Raw genomic sequence first — 14,492 nt, forward strand, 5'->3', positions numbered from 1 at the left:
AAGCTATTTTCAAAACTCTGTAAAATGAAAAAGTATTTTGTCAACTCCTATTATATTTCGCCCCTCCTGTAAAGTTAATCAAAATGCCCAATTACCTTTGACCCGGAAATGCTCGCGCAACTGAAGCCATTTTGAAGAGTTTGGTTCGATCGAAAGGCATGGGTTTGTTGATTAATCTATGTGAAGACGACTAAGCTAATTAGATGCCAAACAAAACATCTGTAGCGTCACAAATCTGAATAAGGTCAGTTTTTGAAACTTAAGTAGATGTTCGCACATCGAATTTCGTGGTGTTGTCCAACATCTGGCGGTGTTTAGCATGATGCAACATCACGAAAGATGTACGCGATGATTGATAGACTCTGACAGACAGTAAACCTTGTGTTTCATTCATTGATCGCCAATCGCATAGTCGTATATATTTTCTGAATTTAGTTTATACACACTAACTATAGCACCAACCATTCTTCAGTAAAATCTACATTAAATTTCTTAACCACTACACCCTTGAAGTTGAAACACTTTTTGTTATTTTGTTCGTACATGTCAATTTTACTTGCTTCACACCAGTATGTATATACCGCTTGTTGTGTGTGCATGTACGTGTGTCTGTCTGTCTGTCTGTCTGTCTGTCTGTCTGTCTGTCTGTCTGTCTGTCTGTCTGTCTGTCTGTCTGTCTGTCTGTCTGTCTGACTGACTGACTGACTGACTCTCTCTCTCTCGCTCTTACTCTCACTGTCTCAGTTATGTAAAAATGTTGAAATAAGGGCTCTAAACCTATGTAGCATTCTTTTTCATTTGCAGGATTTTATAAACTTGAAAATGATTCTGTGATACTACTGATAATATAACAAATATTGATAAACCATGGAATCACAGGTAAGAAATCACAAGAAGTTTCGTAATTTTTTGTAACTACTTTATTTGAAGAAAAAAAAGGCATGATGAGAGTGACAAAACTTTTCTTGAACCTGAATTGCATCAAATTGTGCCAATGGTGGTTGTTTTGTACTACTAATTATATATCCAAGGAAACACAGAGATTGTTAAAGCACCATTTTTATAAAATTAAGAATGGTAAACAGATTTTTACCAGATTTCTCCCTCCAGATACCTGACTTACATTGTACACATCTGTGTTACCCAGTTTGTAAAGCAGTAATTATCATAAGATTTCTATTTCCACTCGTAGGAAGCAAGTGGCACAAAATCTGAAGGCAGTGCATCTCAACAAAGGCACGGTACAGAGAAGGAGGGAGCCAACCCACCGACAGACAGACAGGACTCTAGATCTAAGAAATCCAAGAAAGAAAAGAAACAGAAAGGAAATCAACAACAACATCAACAACACACACCGGCCACTAAAGGTGCAGAGAACACTCCGGATGGTGATGAGGCTCCTAAATTAAGTAAAGCAGAGATGAAGAGAATGAGGAGAGAACGACAGGTAAGAGAGAGTATACCTCATGGAAGTGAAGTTGTATGTGTTTGAACAAAAATATGGAATTTATACCTGTTGTTCCACTAATTTTTCCGTTTTTTCCTTAACTGACATTTCAACATAATTTAGTATAATTATATCATACACCAGTTTTTTTTTCTGCTGGGAAATACTGATAATCAGAGATTCTTTATAACATATATTTTCCTTGACTAAACAAAAGAGAGCAAATGTTCACATTACAAACTTGAAGTAAATATGATAATAAGGTGATAAATGTGTGCTATATTTCCTTTTTGAGTATGTGATGGTAAGCTAGAGGTGTGTGGCCTGGTGATAGTGTATTAACATTTTTACTTTTCACACAGGAGGCTGAAAGAGCTGCCAAAGCTGCCAGAAAAGGAGAAGGCACAGCTACTGGTAAACCTAAATCAGCTTCTGATGGTAAGTGAGACGTGTGTCTGTGTGTCTGTGTGTGTGTGTGTGTGTGTGTCTGTCTGTCTGTCTGTCTGTCTGTTTGTCTGTCTGTCTGTCTGTCTGTCCATCTGTCCGTCTGTCTGTCTGTCTGTCGGTCTGTCTGTCTGTTGGTCCATTTGTCTGTCTCTGTCTGTCTGTCTGTCTGTCTGTCTTCTGTCTATCCACTCATCCATCCATCCATCCATCCATCCATCTGTCTGTCCATCCGTTCGTCCATCTCTCTGTTTGTCTCTATCATAGTGTGGTGTGTATGTGTGTGTCTGGATATATTGGTGTGTGTATAAGTGGGGTGAGCATATTTTATTATCATTATTATTATTAAACTTGATAAATTGTTGAGCCAAAGGCTTTGCTCACACAATGTTTCACCAAGTTTAAATATATAATATTTTAGACATTATCATGTATGTATGTGAACATTGTTGAAATGTTGGAAAGATTTAATTTTATTGTCATTCACATTCCTCTTTAATTACATGAATAGTAACAAAGAAGGAACCTCCAAGAGTTTCTGCAAATATCCAAGTAGACGATCCTAAAGTCCAGAAGAAAATAGCCAAGAAATTAGAAAAACAACAGGTATGGACTGTTTGTTGTTATCAGCTTTGAAATGATTGCATGTATTTTTACAGTTGTGGTAATGTTGTTCACCTCTTAATGTCATAATGCAAATCTTCTTACACAGCTGGCTAGATATGTAGAAATGATGGCAAATAAGGTGTCCTTCAATCATTCACATTTCAAGGATTGGACAGATTTTCTGTGAATGTGTCTGTTGTTTAACTCTTTGACAATTACAATGACAACTTGCGCTATTGTAGTAATGAGTTAGGTGATTGTCATTTGCTATATTTTGCCAACTTTGTGAACTTTCTTACATTTTGGACTTGTGTGAAATTGCTCATTTTACATCCTTAGGCTTGAGTTGCTACAGATCTGTTCATTTGAAGATAATATCTGCCATTTTCTGTTTTTAATGAATTTTAGGTTTTATGGTGAAAATGTATTATAGTGAATTATTACTGACCACTTGCTCTGTTTGATAAACCAAAAAATTGCACGTGCTACACTTTAAGATAACGTGATAGGATGAATACCGTTTCGTGCTACATTTTGTTAACATAAAATATACTGACATGCCATCATGCAGACATCAGTTGGGTCATGGAAAACATAGAATTTAAGTAAGGCTACCCTAATTGGGAAACTCTTTGCACTTGTTTCAGGTACCTCAAAGGGCAGCAGCACAGAGAAAAGTAGGCCTCTTCTCACATTTACATCAGTATGAACGCCAGGTTACATTGACACAAGGGATTGCATTCCATAATGGTGGACTCCACCCAGCTATCATTCGACTAGGGCTACAGTATGCAGAAGGCATTATTTGTGGTTCTAATGCAAGATGTCTGGCTTTAATGCAAGCTTTCAAAGCTGTTATCAGAGACTATACTACACCACCACAGAAAGAACTATCCAGAGATTTAGAAGCCAAGATTAAACCTTATATTAGGTATGTGTCTCATATTTGGGTGGAAAAGTAAAAAGTCAATTTGTCTTCGGTTAAATACTAAATGTACGTTATTTCTGATTTTTCGGCCGGACACAGATAGCCTTTAGGGAATCTAGAAAGAATGAAAGTATAAAATACAGAGGGTAAAATCACATAAAAAAGAGGCAAATAACTGTAATAACTGTAACAGTAAGCTATAGATGCAGGGTAAAAAGTAACCGAGTCAATGAAGTGTTGACGTCAACAGTAAAGTTAAAAAGCTGAAATAAAAAAAGATTAAAATGCAGTGAGAAACAGATAAAAACTTACAGGGAACTGGCGCAGTGAAAGATTGCTTGTGTCTGGGATGATGGCTATGGACTATTAATGACATCTGATATTTGTTTTGAAGTATTTACAGGCTTTAAATCTCTTTTATATGTGAAAAGTTTGATATTTGACATGTTTTCTCACTTCAAAGGGTATCAGTGTTTGAATGAATTCTATAGAGGTTCCAATGTGAATGCTTTAATCCTATGTGTTATTAGAGGCTGCGATGAATTTATGCTCCCTGGGGAGTTGAGGGAGTATAAAGACCTGTCGTGTCATTAGAAGTCTGTACCAGGGTAATAACTATAAATCACTTTGAGTGATGTGGGAAAGTGCTATATAAAAATTAGCTTAATGATTATATTACCATGATTTAGAGTTATTGTTTGATTTGTACAAAATATCTTGAAATTTGTAAAATGATTCTTCTAATAACATCTGACATATCCTCTGACACTTTCTAGATAATAGAGATTATCATGCAAATGTGTTTGTAGTGTTACAATAATCGTCAAAATTCTTGTTTTTCTTTTAAAAATTTCTTTACACAGTTTCCTAACCCAATGTAGACCACTGTCTGTCAGTATGGGAAATGCTATCAAGTTCCTGAAAATGCAAATCACCAATACCCCAACAGATATAAAAGATTCAGAAGTAAGTGATATAATAGACCTTGCCAGAAAAATAGCATCATCTAGAGGTGAAGGCTACAATAAGTAAGAAGAGTGTCGTTCAGTTTGACTCTACCGAACAACACAGTTTTTCCCCGGGTACTCCGGTTTCCTCCTGCATTTACACTGATCCCATGAGGGATGGCCCTCACTGGACTTTTTGGGAGACAAGTATCTATAGACTTAAAGAACTATCCAGTATAATAAAGATTATTTTTATTATTATCATAATCGTTTCCTACTTTTAATGAAATAACAATCATTGAAATAGTGTCCTGTAGCTAGTTTACTAGGTGACAAAAATCCTGCACTATGATGTCGGCTAGTCTCTATAATTTAAGTATATGATTTACTTACCTTTTAGCCAAGATATAATATGATATGATATTCTATTGAACCCCCTAGGTATGTGTCAATTGATATGTGTTACAGAATGTGTAGTTGGGAGTTGTCAACCTTTTACCAAGATTCAATTTGATATTCTACGAATTTACACCCCTAGCTCAGTGTTACATGCTGGGTTTTACAGCTTTACTGTTGATTAAGAAGTGGTTAACTTTTTAACCCAAAAATGATCAGGAACATATTTTATGATAAAACCAAAATAAAGAAAAAGTTAAACCTCTGATTACAGCATCACATATTTCAGAGAGCAAAAAGATATGGCAATATTTCGTTCTTGTTACGCAACCCAAGGTTCTCATTGCTTGTGAGTACTGTTTCACCTATTAAACTTGACAGGTGTAAAACACTTTGTTGAACCAAAGGACTATTTGTTACTATGTTATACTGAACTAATGAACATATATAAAGACAAACTATTGATGGAATTTTGAATATTTTTCGACAGGCTAAAGAGCGGTTGTTTGAGAGCATTGATGGTTACTTACAAGAAAAGATAGTATTGGCTGGTGAAGCTATATCAAAGACGTATGCAATACAGAAGATATGTAATGGAGATGTTATCATGATATATGCATGGTAGGTGTTTAACTTTAAGGATGGGCTTGAATTCAATTTCTATGCTTGGTAATCATATTTAGCCAAGTGAACTGTTACAGCTACAGTTATCTATTGATTTCCATTCACCCCACCTTATAAATTTGGTAGTCTAGATACAATGTTAAATGTTATTCTCCAATATTTTGCAATTGCAATCTCCTTTTTACGTTTGAATACAGAAATACAGGGTAAAAGTCTAAGGATCAGTAGAGAGGAAGTAGTCAAAATCTGTCAGAATGAAGGGTCAAGGCAACATCCAATGCAAAAAAAACAACAACCAGATTTTAAAAACACACTGCAAAAGTAACATATACTCCTGTATTATCTTGCAGTTCCTCCTTGATATGTAGAGTTTTAAAAGATGCACACAAAGCTGGTAAAAAATTCAGTGTCATTGTTGTGGATGGAAGGCCAAAAAATGAAGGTCGTGAAGCAGCTAGACGTCTAGTGAAAGCTGGTATTAACTGTTCATACATACTAACCAATGCAGTATCATATATGATGCCAGAGGTAAGTATTACGGATTAGTGTATCAGATTGTACAACACAATGATTAACAGAGGAGGAACAGAGATAAATATCAAATCAAGTATGATAGATGGGTAGGTCACAGTTAGTTGTTATACGATTGAGGTATTTTGTTATACAGTGTTTTTTCAAAAGTTTGGGAACCCAAGTAATGAAGGAGAAAATCAGGTTTAACTTTGCATAAATTTCCATACTTTGTACCTACCACCAATCAAATGCTATCTCTCATATGTATTCAAAGTGTTCTTGGGAGCCCATTTGATATTGGCCAATGGTTATCTATCAGTTGGTCAGTTATTGGTTGCTGTGGTTGACCAATCAAACTTTCTGTTTTGTAAGTATCTCTAGTATCTCTAGTCTTCTTGGGAACCCATGTCCTATTGGTTAATGGTTATGTCAAGGTTAGCTCTAGACAGTTATTGATTACCCAATCAAACTTTCTCTTTTGTAGGTATCCAAAGTCTTTTTAGGAGCCCATGCCCTATTGGCCAATGGTTATGTCATGTCAAGAGTTGGCCAATCATTGGTGGCTATGATGGCTAAAGCTTACAATGTACCGGTTCTGGTATGCTGTGAGACTTATAAATTCTGTGAGAGAGTACAGACAGATTCTTTTGTATCTAATGAACTAGGTGAGTTGTTATCAGACAATTATCTTGTGATATTTTAATGAGAAGATCAGTGGTACTTGACTGACACTTGAAAAAGAGAAATTTTAGAAGTTAATTTTTAGGTTGTGATAATTACAACACAATCAGTAGTTAACACTTAGTTTTTGTAAAAACAGAATATTCCAAGGACTATGTCTTCATAACACCATACTTAGCTTGCAGGTGAATTGGCTCTACAACAAATCTTGATTTTTGTTTTGACCAGACTGCTAAATTTAGAGTAGTGTATTGTCATCCATGAACTCTCTAAATTCCAGTGACAAACAATTTATTCAATGTATATTCAGCTTTGTTCTGAAAGACGTTAGATCACTCAGGAGTAACAGGTCAAGTTTATGCAGAAATTTGAAATCTTAGCTATCGAAATTGTTTTCCAAAATGGCCGACTAAAACAGCGCCCTCTGTGGCAAAGATTTTATTTCTTTCATCTAACACAATATTTTATTTTCTATTTCATAGGTGACCCAAGTGATTTAGTGGACATTGGTAAATCAGCCAACTACCTCCAAGAATGGAAAGACTTTCCCTCGCTGAGTTTACTCAATTTAGTTTATGATGTCACGCCTCCTGATTTCGTTGACATGGTAATTACCGAAATCGGTATGATTCCGTGTACGTCTGTGCCGGTTGTGTTACGTGTCAAAAGTGTAGAAGTCTAGCTATGTAGTGAAGTGTTTGAAGTATGCAAACAAGACAGTGTAGCAGTCATTACGGGCATGATAGATAAAGATTTATATCGACGATGTGTAATGTAAAAAGACATTATTAGATATTGCTTGTATATCGCAAATTCTATCACAGTGTTTTATTTAAGGGCGGTAAGTAGGTAAAATCTACCGGGGGTTCCCCACCTAAACTATGATACATTGCATGGGAAGCACTACCAGTTTTACCTCTTTCCCCCTTTCTGTTACCGGGGTTCCCAAACCTTAGCAAAAACACTATCATGAAAGGATGTCTTCTGTTATGAACTGGAAACCATACTTTCAGAGACCACAGAAGAAGTGAGGAGAGGAAAAGGCATCAATAGCCTTGACAAATCTGCAAAAAAGTTACGATTCTAGCGTAGTGTATATACCTACATGTACGTTGTATTTCACACAGTCTGTTCTGTATTGGTCTTCAAACTGGAGTTGTTTTGAAATAGTCAATTAGACTGACTTTTCAATGCACACTTGGTATTTCATAAAGTCTGGCTATGAAACAGGTGATAATATAAAAATGAGCCAATCGGTGTACACTTTTCAATTTGAGTTATCAACTTTGTGTTTGAAACACAGTTCTTAATTGGCTATTGAACTGGTGTCATTTTGAAATGGCCAATCTGTGTACACCTTTCAGTGCAGGGTTCAGTGTTTATCCACTTTGTTTTTAAAACACAATTCTTAATTGGCTATCACACTGGTGTTATTTTGAAATAGCCAGTCAGTGCACACCTTCCATTCAGGGTTTAGTGTTCTCCATGTTAGGTTTACCTATGGTTATAAATTGCTAAAATCCATTTAGTGTAATGTCGTATCATTTTCTGATACAAAAATGTATCTTTTGTGACACCAGAGGGCAGTATAATGACTAGCTTTGACTCAGCGATGACAACATTAAGTGAAATCTTCTATTACATCAATTTATACATAGGAAAGAATATTATTTTAATCTTAGATAAATTATCTTTGTTGTCAAGAATTTATCTATTTATGTAGGAATATTGTGGTTATTTTTTCAATATATCCTGAATTGATTTGCTGCCTTGCATCCCTTCAGGCCTAGCTAGCTCTACTTCCTTAGCCCGCCACAAAATATATGACTAAAGAAATTATAGCCAGGAAGGTTTAAGGTCAGAGGTCAAAGTGCAAAATGATCTTCTCCAGTAGTCAAATACAGCAAAAGAAAAAAATTTAGTTTCACTTGGACTTTAATATCTTCACTATGGCCAGTTTTTTGTGTGCTAAAATACAGCTAAAAGAGGAAATGTTCACCAGAAGACTTTATGTGAGATATATACATTTATTTTGAAAGTTGTTCATTTGGTGAGTTTAGGTTGTTGTTTTACATGCTAAATAATCAACACAGTTACTGATGGACAAAACAGGATTGTATTGGAGAGAATACTGTAAACCTTGATATTTTCACTACTAGCAAAAATTTTGTGATTTCACAATCTTCAGTTAGTTCTCAACGACTAATTTTCACTAATTACCAGACTGGTACATTGTGTTCATGTACAAGAAGGCATTTCAGTCACTACTCATTTTTTCATTTTTTGTTTTCTGGCGAAATTAGCGAAAATAAGTCTTCAGCGAAAATTTCCAGGTTTACAGAAGTCAAGTCTGAACGATTCAGTCGTTGGTCGACTTATGTTAACCGCTCACTGCCCACTAGGTGATACATTTTGTAATTTGGTGTCTCAGCTCATTACGAAAGACGTCATCCAGGCAGGTTAAAGCATTTAGCATTATTGGAAACAATGGCTGGGTCTTTCCGACTAAGGACAAACTTACTAGCATTAGCAACGAAACAAGCCTCTCTCTTTTAAATAAAACTCAGAAAAAGTGTTCTTATGAAAATATCCTTTGCATCTTGTACAATACATTGACTAGCGTTGTGATATACAACTAATTTTCAGTTTAAACCTAAATGTCATAACTGTATACATTAATGGTGCTCAGCATGGTATAGATTTGCACTGTATACTTATAAGTTCTAGTAACGGTCACTTTGGCTGTAAACCATCATTTTCCTGTGCTATACCTTTGAGTACAAAATGTCTCATTTCAGACATTCTATGATGTCGTGTTTATATGCACACTTTTTAGTGCACAGATAAGGGTATTTTCACTTCTAATAATCAGTACACTATCAGGTTGACTTGTTCAAACTCTTTCCAACATATCGATTCCTCTTTCCTGTTGGTCACATGAAATAAAAGTTGACTACGCTAACAATGTATGATTTTTGAGATTTTGTACTTTAATTGTAATAGTATGTATTGGTATATGTTAATGTTATTTTTCATATAGCACTTTGCCATACTCTGCTCAAAGTGCTTTACAATTAGTACCTCTGGTATGGACCTAAAATGGCACAAAGGCCTGCTATACTTCCCCAACTCCCTGGGGAGGATACAATCCACTGTAGCCCTTGTAAGCCCATAGGATTAAAGCCTTCACATTGCAACCTCTATCCTACCAGGTCCCCAATTATACAGCTGGGTTGACTGGGGTACACATAGGATTAAAGCCTTCACATTGCAACCTCTATCCTACCAGGTCCCCAATTATACAGCTGGGTTGACTGAGGCACAATCATGGTTCAAATCTTGCCCAAGGACTTTAGCCATTCAGAAACAAATGGCTACAATGAAATGCAATCTGCAGATTCCAAGCCAGTCACTTTAACTCTCATGACGTCATAATTATTTTACTAAGTATAAATAATGACAGAAATATGGTTAGTCTGTGACAGTAATAAACTGTATGTGTTTATGTGGAGTCATGATGGGTGAATGGTTAGCGTGACCGGCTTGGAACCTACAGGTTGCAGGTTCGAACCCCGTCGCTTCCTGCTGTTTGTTTCTGAGTGGCTAAAGTCCTTGGGCAAGATTTGAACCACGACTGTGCCTCAGTCAACCCAGCTGTATAACTGGGGACCTGGTAGGATGTAGGTTGCAATGTGAAGGCTTTAATCCTATGCGCTTAAATGGCTGCAATGGATTGTATGCTCCCCGGGGAGTTGAGGAAGACTAAAGGGCCGTTGTGCTGTTCTGATCCGAGCCAGGGGTAATAATTGTAAAGCGCTTTGAGCACGGAGTGGGAAAGCGCTATATAAGAACCCAACATTATTAACATTATTATGGTTACCTGTTAGGAAGTAAGGTCAACAACACTATAGCAATTGTATCTAATTAATTTGTTAGTATAATACTCAAAACACCCTATAACCCGAATGTGATGAATTTGGAAGGGACAGAAGGTTGATAAACCTGAAAACAAACTAATGATACCGGCCTGTAATGCAACAGGTGGTTGTGTGCAGATGTGACAAATTCACCTTAACTAATTTCACCCGTTGATGGCGCTCTTACACTGCTGCTATGAATTCACGATATTCTGTTTCATTCTTGGCAATTCCATTAGGTATTAGTATACCATCGGATCTTGATATAAGAACAAAATATGTGGATGTATATAATGTATGACAAACTAACACTAGAATGCTGAAAAAATAGAATGGGTAAATATAGATATTGTTAAAGAAGACCATCTTGTAAGTTTATTCTAGCCCCTGCAATAGTAGTGTGTGTGTATGTATGTATGTATGTATGTATGTATGTATGTATGTATGTATGTATGTATGTATGTATGTATGTATGTATGTATGTATGTATGTATGTGTGTGTGTGTGTGTGTGTGTGTGTGTGTGTGTGTGTGTGTGTGTGTGTGTGTGTGCGTGCGTGCGCGCGCGTTTGAGAGTGTATGCATGTACATATGTATGATGTGCGTGTATGTGTACATCTAACGTTGTATATGAAGGTAAGTATATTGTATGTACTTTTGATTCATAGGAAAGCTTGCGAAAGTATACTAATAAAAAATTGACATCCGCAAAGATTTATACAAAATATCATTCATGGGAGCCGGAGATGACTTTACAGGTAAAGAGTATTACAAAGTTTCTAATTTCTACTCCAGTTCCACTGTGATACATTGGCAGATGTTTGTCCAGTGTTTATCATTTCGTGTCTTCTCTCCAATATCTTCATGGTGATATTATTTCTTGGTACTTATCCTGATAGTCCGGTTTGGTCTCATATATGAATAGTTATGTTTATTTTGTTCTACATTACGTGGGAAGTACATCGCCATATCTAGTTATGAAAAGTAAAAAAAAAAGAAAAAAAGAAAAAAAAAAGAAGAAGAGATTTTTAGGGTCACAAATCAATTATTGGTTGTTAAAATTGTTAATCTATAAAAGCTGGCCAATCTTTCCAATATGTTTAATCTGTCTTTAAAGTTGCTATTATTATACAACATTCGAAAAAAACACTGGTGCATTTGCTTGTTTGTAGTAAGCACTGAGGAAAGAGACAACTTGAAATTTCATCTCAGATCACCACGTGCACTGTATACATGTTTGGTGATCTGATGTTTCAAGACATACAATGTAATTAGCGTTGGTAATTGATCAAAGCATGGGCACCACAGCAGCCTGGATCCCATACCGAGTTTACTATTACATTATAACTTTCACAGGTATAAACAAACCGATAAAATCGTTGCCTAAACATATAATATCAAAGAGACCCACTATTGTTTTAGTATTTACCCGTCTCTGTATGAAGACTTTCTTTCATTCAAGTGAACACACTCGCTGGCTCTAAAAGCGGGTCACGATACCAGTCATGTACATTGTAATAGCCCAATAGCATAAATTTATATTCAAAATTTTCTGAGATAATTAATATCCCAGAGACTGATCATAAAACTAATTATTTCTAGCTTCGATTGTTTGAAATATTTTACCTTTATTGCCAGCATGTTTGTCAAAATTGACTTTCTGTTGTACCATTGTATCATAACATTGTTGTAATTCATTCCAGTGGTCTGGACTCCTATCTTCAATTCCCTCAGCTATTGAAAACTCTAATTTCATGAAGGCAGGGATAACTAGAACTTCTTCGTCTAAAATACCTGAAAATTTTAAAATCCGTTTTAGCCTAATGTGCTGTGTTGTCATTACTTAATATTATCAATTGTCACCACTGCTAACAATTGCAATCATAAACCACCGCTTCTGCCATCAGTGTCATCATCATCGTCGTCGTCGTCGTCGTCGTCGTCGTTATTATCATCTCCAGCACCAGCACCAGCACCATCATCATCATCATCATCATCATCATCATCATCATCATCATCATCATCATCATCATCATCAACATTATCATTTACATGCACCACAAAAACAAAAGCGGCAGCCCTCTACTTCGTAGATTTGATATAACAGGTTACCACTTAGTGATTTCATCTTTTTTTTTTTAAATTCTCAACACCCAAGTAATAACATAATCCCAAAACCATTTCAATCACTATATATTTCCATTACATCATTCTTACCATTATTAATTGCATTAGCTTGGAGATAATCCTCCATGTACGTCACTGTCAAGGTCAAAGGTCCAAAGTCACTGTCAATTTTAACATTATTTTCAACATGCCGGGCGTCCACTTGATACTGCGAGGAAAACATCACTTTCTTTGGGAGACTGCAAGACTCTAAAATATTGGATAAAAGTGTCGGTTCTCGGTCTGTAATAAACGAAAACGAAACACGTGTGTCAGGTAGTAATCCGGTATGACAATAATGTTCGACTGAGGCCCAAGTATTTTCCAAGTATCACCTCTAGGCTCTATGTATTTACAATACCACTTCATTTTCACTGTTTTGACTGTCTTTTTTAAATTGTGTTTTTGATTATCAATGTACGTTCAACTTGAGGGGTATTCACAATTTCATCTCATACACCTAGGACGGGTTATTTATTTTTGGGGTATTCAAATTCTCGTAGTGTAGAATTCTCCTAGTATTGAAAGTAACATTGTTACTTACTGTGAGGATTTATGGGCACAACTTCAAAGGGGATGTCCCAATCTGTTGGGAGACTGAAATGACGCCCCCTGTCGTCGGTAGCAACCACTCGTCGTTGACTGTGTTGACGATGGATGCGTACAACCTGAGAACGATACGTTCAAAGTTATTGGCACTATGTACTTTTCGATCGAACGTTAGTAGTATTCAACCTACGTACATATCTTACAGGCACCTCTAAGCTGTTATATGTTAAATAATGTAAATATACGTAAATCTATCCAAACTTCTGTTTACTTTATGGTTTATTATTCAGCACTCGTGATCGCGAAGATCAATGCAAGCTGTGTTTGTGCATACGCATGTGGGCATATCAGAGTGGAGTTATTGTACAGTTGACTTCGACACCTGGCACTGACATGTACAGTACTAGTGTTATTTGTAATTGAGTTTGTCTCTGCCAGTCATGGGTCGTGGATAATACTGTACACAATAGCCTGGAGAGTTCATATGAATGAAATCACCTGGTTGGCTTGGTACTATGGTAGTACGTTTGAAGTATTGTACTTGACGTGGGGATGTCACAGTACTCCAAGGTTCTGTTTAGTGCTCTATATGCTACACATAGTTTCTATGTGCATATATATGTAGTTTCATTATCTACAATGTATGTCTGTTTTGGTGTTGGAGAAAAAAGGAGTTACTGTAGCTCGCGAGCGTCTTTGATAGCTGTTTGTGGGTTCGACAGCGTAATCCGTCGAGTTGTATCGGGCAGACAATGTGTGAAGTATGTATATAAATGATAGATATATTTTGACTGGGTGACTAAGTGATCGCAATATTAAAAAACAAATGGGGAATTTAAAGGCACGTGGTAATCATGTACGTCCATGGGGTAGTAAAGACAGCGGCAGAGGGGATACGTTTAACAAAAAACGGTGTGGTCATGGGAGGTCAAATAACAGCAATAACGATTGACTTTATCATACCTGTAGGTTACCAAGTGTTTCTGTGTCTTCCGTTCCGTATAAACCACTTGTCACTTTGCAAATCTTTGGTAATCGAAAGAGGTTGATAATTTCTTGAATAGAGTATGACTTCTCAGACCATCGTACCTGATCTAATGACGCCATTTTAAACTGAAAGAAAGAGAAATGCACCAACAACGTTAAACAGTTATAAACCGTGGCACAGTGGAAGGGAAATCCGATTGTCTATATACAATACCGTTCCATTACATGGGCCTGTTGTTCTGTTGTCACCTTTGACCTCGGCTATTTGTGTTGCCTGTTACACCACAA

General features: G+C 36.4%; 2 protein-coding genes across 2 annotated transcripts; one reads left to right on the plus strand and one right to left on the minus strand.

Moving 5' to 3' along the window:
- The first annotated feature begins 125 nt into the window (after nucleotides 1–125).
- Nucleotides 126–9,549, plus strand: LOC144444497 (translation initiation factor eIF2B subunit delta-like). The gene is made up of 11 exons (XM_078133932.1): nucleotides 126–244; nucleotides 805–879; nucleotides 1,193–1,447; nucleotides 1,810–1,885; nucleotides 2,403–2,497; nucleotides 3,145–3,428; nucleotides 4,289–4,391; nucleotides 5,259–5,389; nucleotides 5,743–5,920; nucleotides 6,390–6,570; nucleotides 7,069–9,549. Exons 2-11 carry the CDS (start codon nucleotides 868–870, stop codon nucleotides 7,266–7,268), a joined length of 1,515 nt encoding a protein of 504 aa, XP_077990058.1. The 5' UTR covers nucleotides 126–244; nucleotides 805–867; the 3' UTR covers nucleotides 7,269–9,549.
- A 1,826-nt stretch (nucleotides 9,550–11,375) lies between these two features.
- LOC144444247 (uncharacterized) lies at nucleotides 11,376–14,369 on the minus strand. The gene is made up of 5 exons (XM_078133660.1): nucleotides 14,181–14,369; nucleotides 13,213–13,336; nucleotides 12,720–12,911; nucleotides 12,129–12,296; nucleotides 11,376–11,473 (listed from the first exon to the last, which is right to left on the minus strand). The coding sequence occupies exons 1-5, from the start codon at nucleotides 14,322–14,324 to the stop codon at nucleotides 11,376–11,378; spliced, it is 726 nt and encodes a 241-aa protein (XP_077989786.1). The 5' UTR covers nucleotides 14,325–14,369.
- Between the last annotated feature and the right edge of the window lie 123 nt (nucleotides 14,370–14,492).

The sequence above is a fragment of the Glandiceps talaboti genome, chromosome 13 (genome assembly GCF_964340395.1).
Source record: "Glandiceps talaboti chromosome 13, keGlaTala1.1, whole genome shotgun sequence".
In the NCBI taxonomy this organism is placed as follows: Eukaryota; Metazoa; Hemichordata; class Enteropneusta; family Spengelidae; genus Glandiceps; species Glandiceps talaboti.

What these genes read in the sequence shown, in the direction of transcription:
- LOC144444497 (XM_078133932.1), top strand. An exon ending in AAGATTAAACCTTATATTAG is followed by an intron (nt 3,429 to 4,288) that starts GTATGTGTCTCA and finishes TTCTTTACACAG; the next exon opens with TTTCCTAACCCAATGTAGAC. An exon ending in CAGATATAAAAGATTCAGAA is followed by an intron (nt 4,392 to 5,258) that starts GTAAGTGATATA and finishes ATTTTTCGACAG; the next exon opens with GCTAAAGAGCGGTTGTTTGA.
- LOC144444247 (XM_078133660.1), bottom strand. Translation starts at nt 14,324, where the DNA reads ATGGCGTCATTAGATCAGGTACGATGGTCTGAGAAGTCATACTCTATT. An exon ending in TGTGCCCATAAATCCTCACA is followed by an intron (nt 12,912 to 13,212) that starts GTAAGTAACAAT and finishes CGTTTATTACAG; the next exon opens with ACCGAGAACCGACACTTTTA. An exon ending in CAAACATGCTGGCAATAAAG is followed by an intron (nt 11,474 to 12,128) that starts GTAAAATATTTC and finishes TTTCATAACTAG; the next exon opens with ATATGGCGATGTACTTCCCA.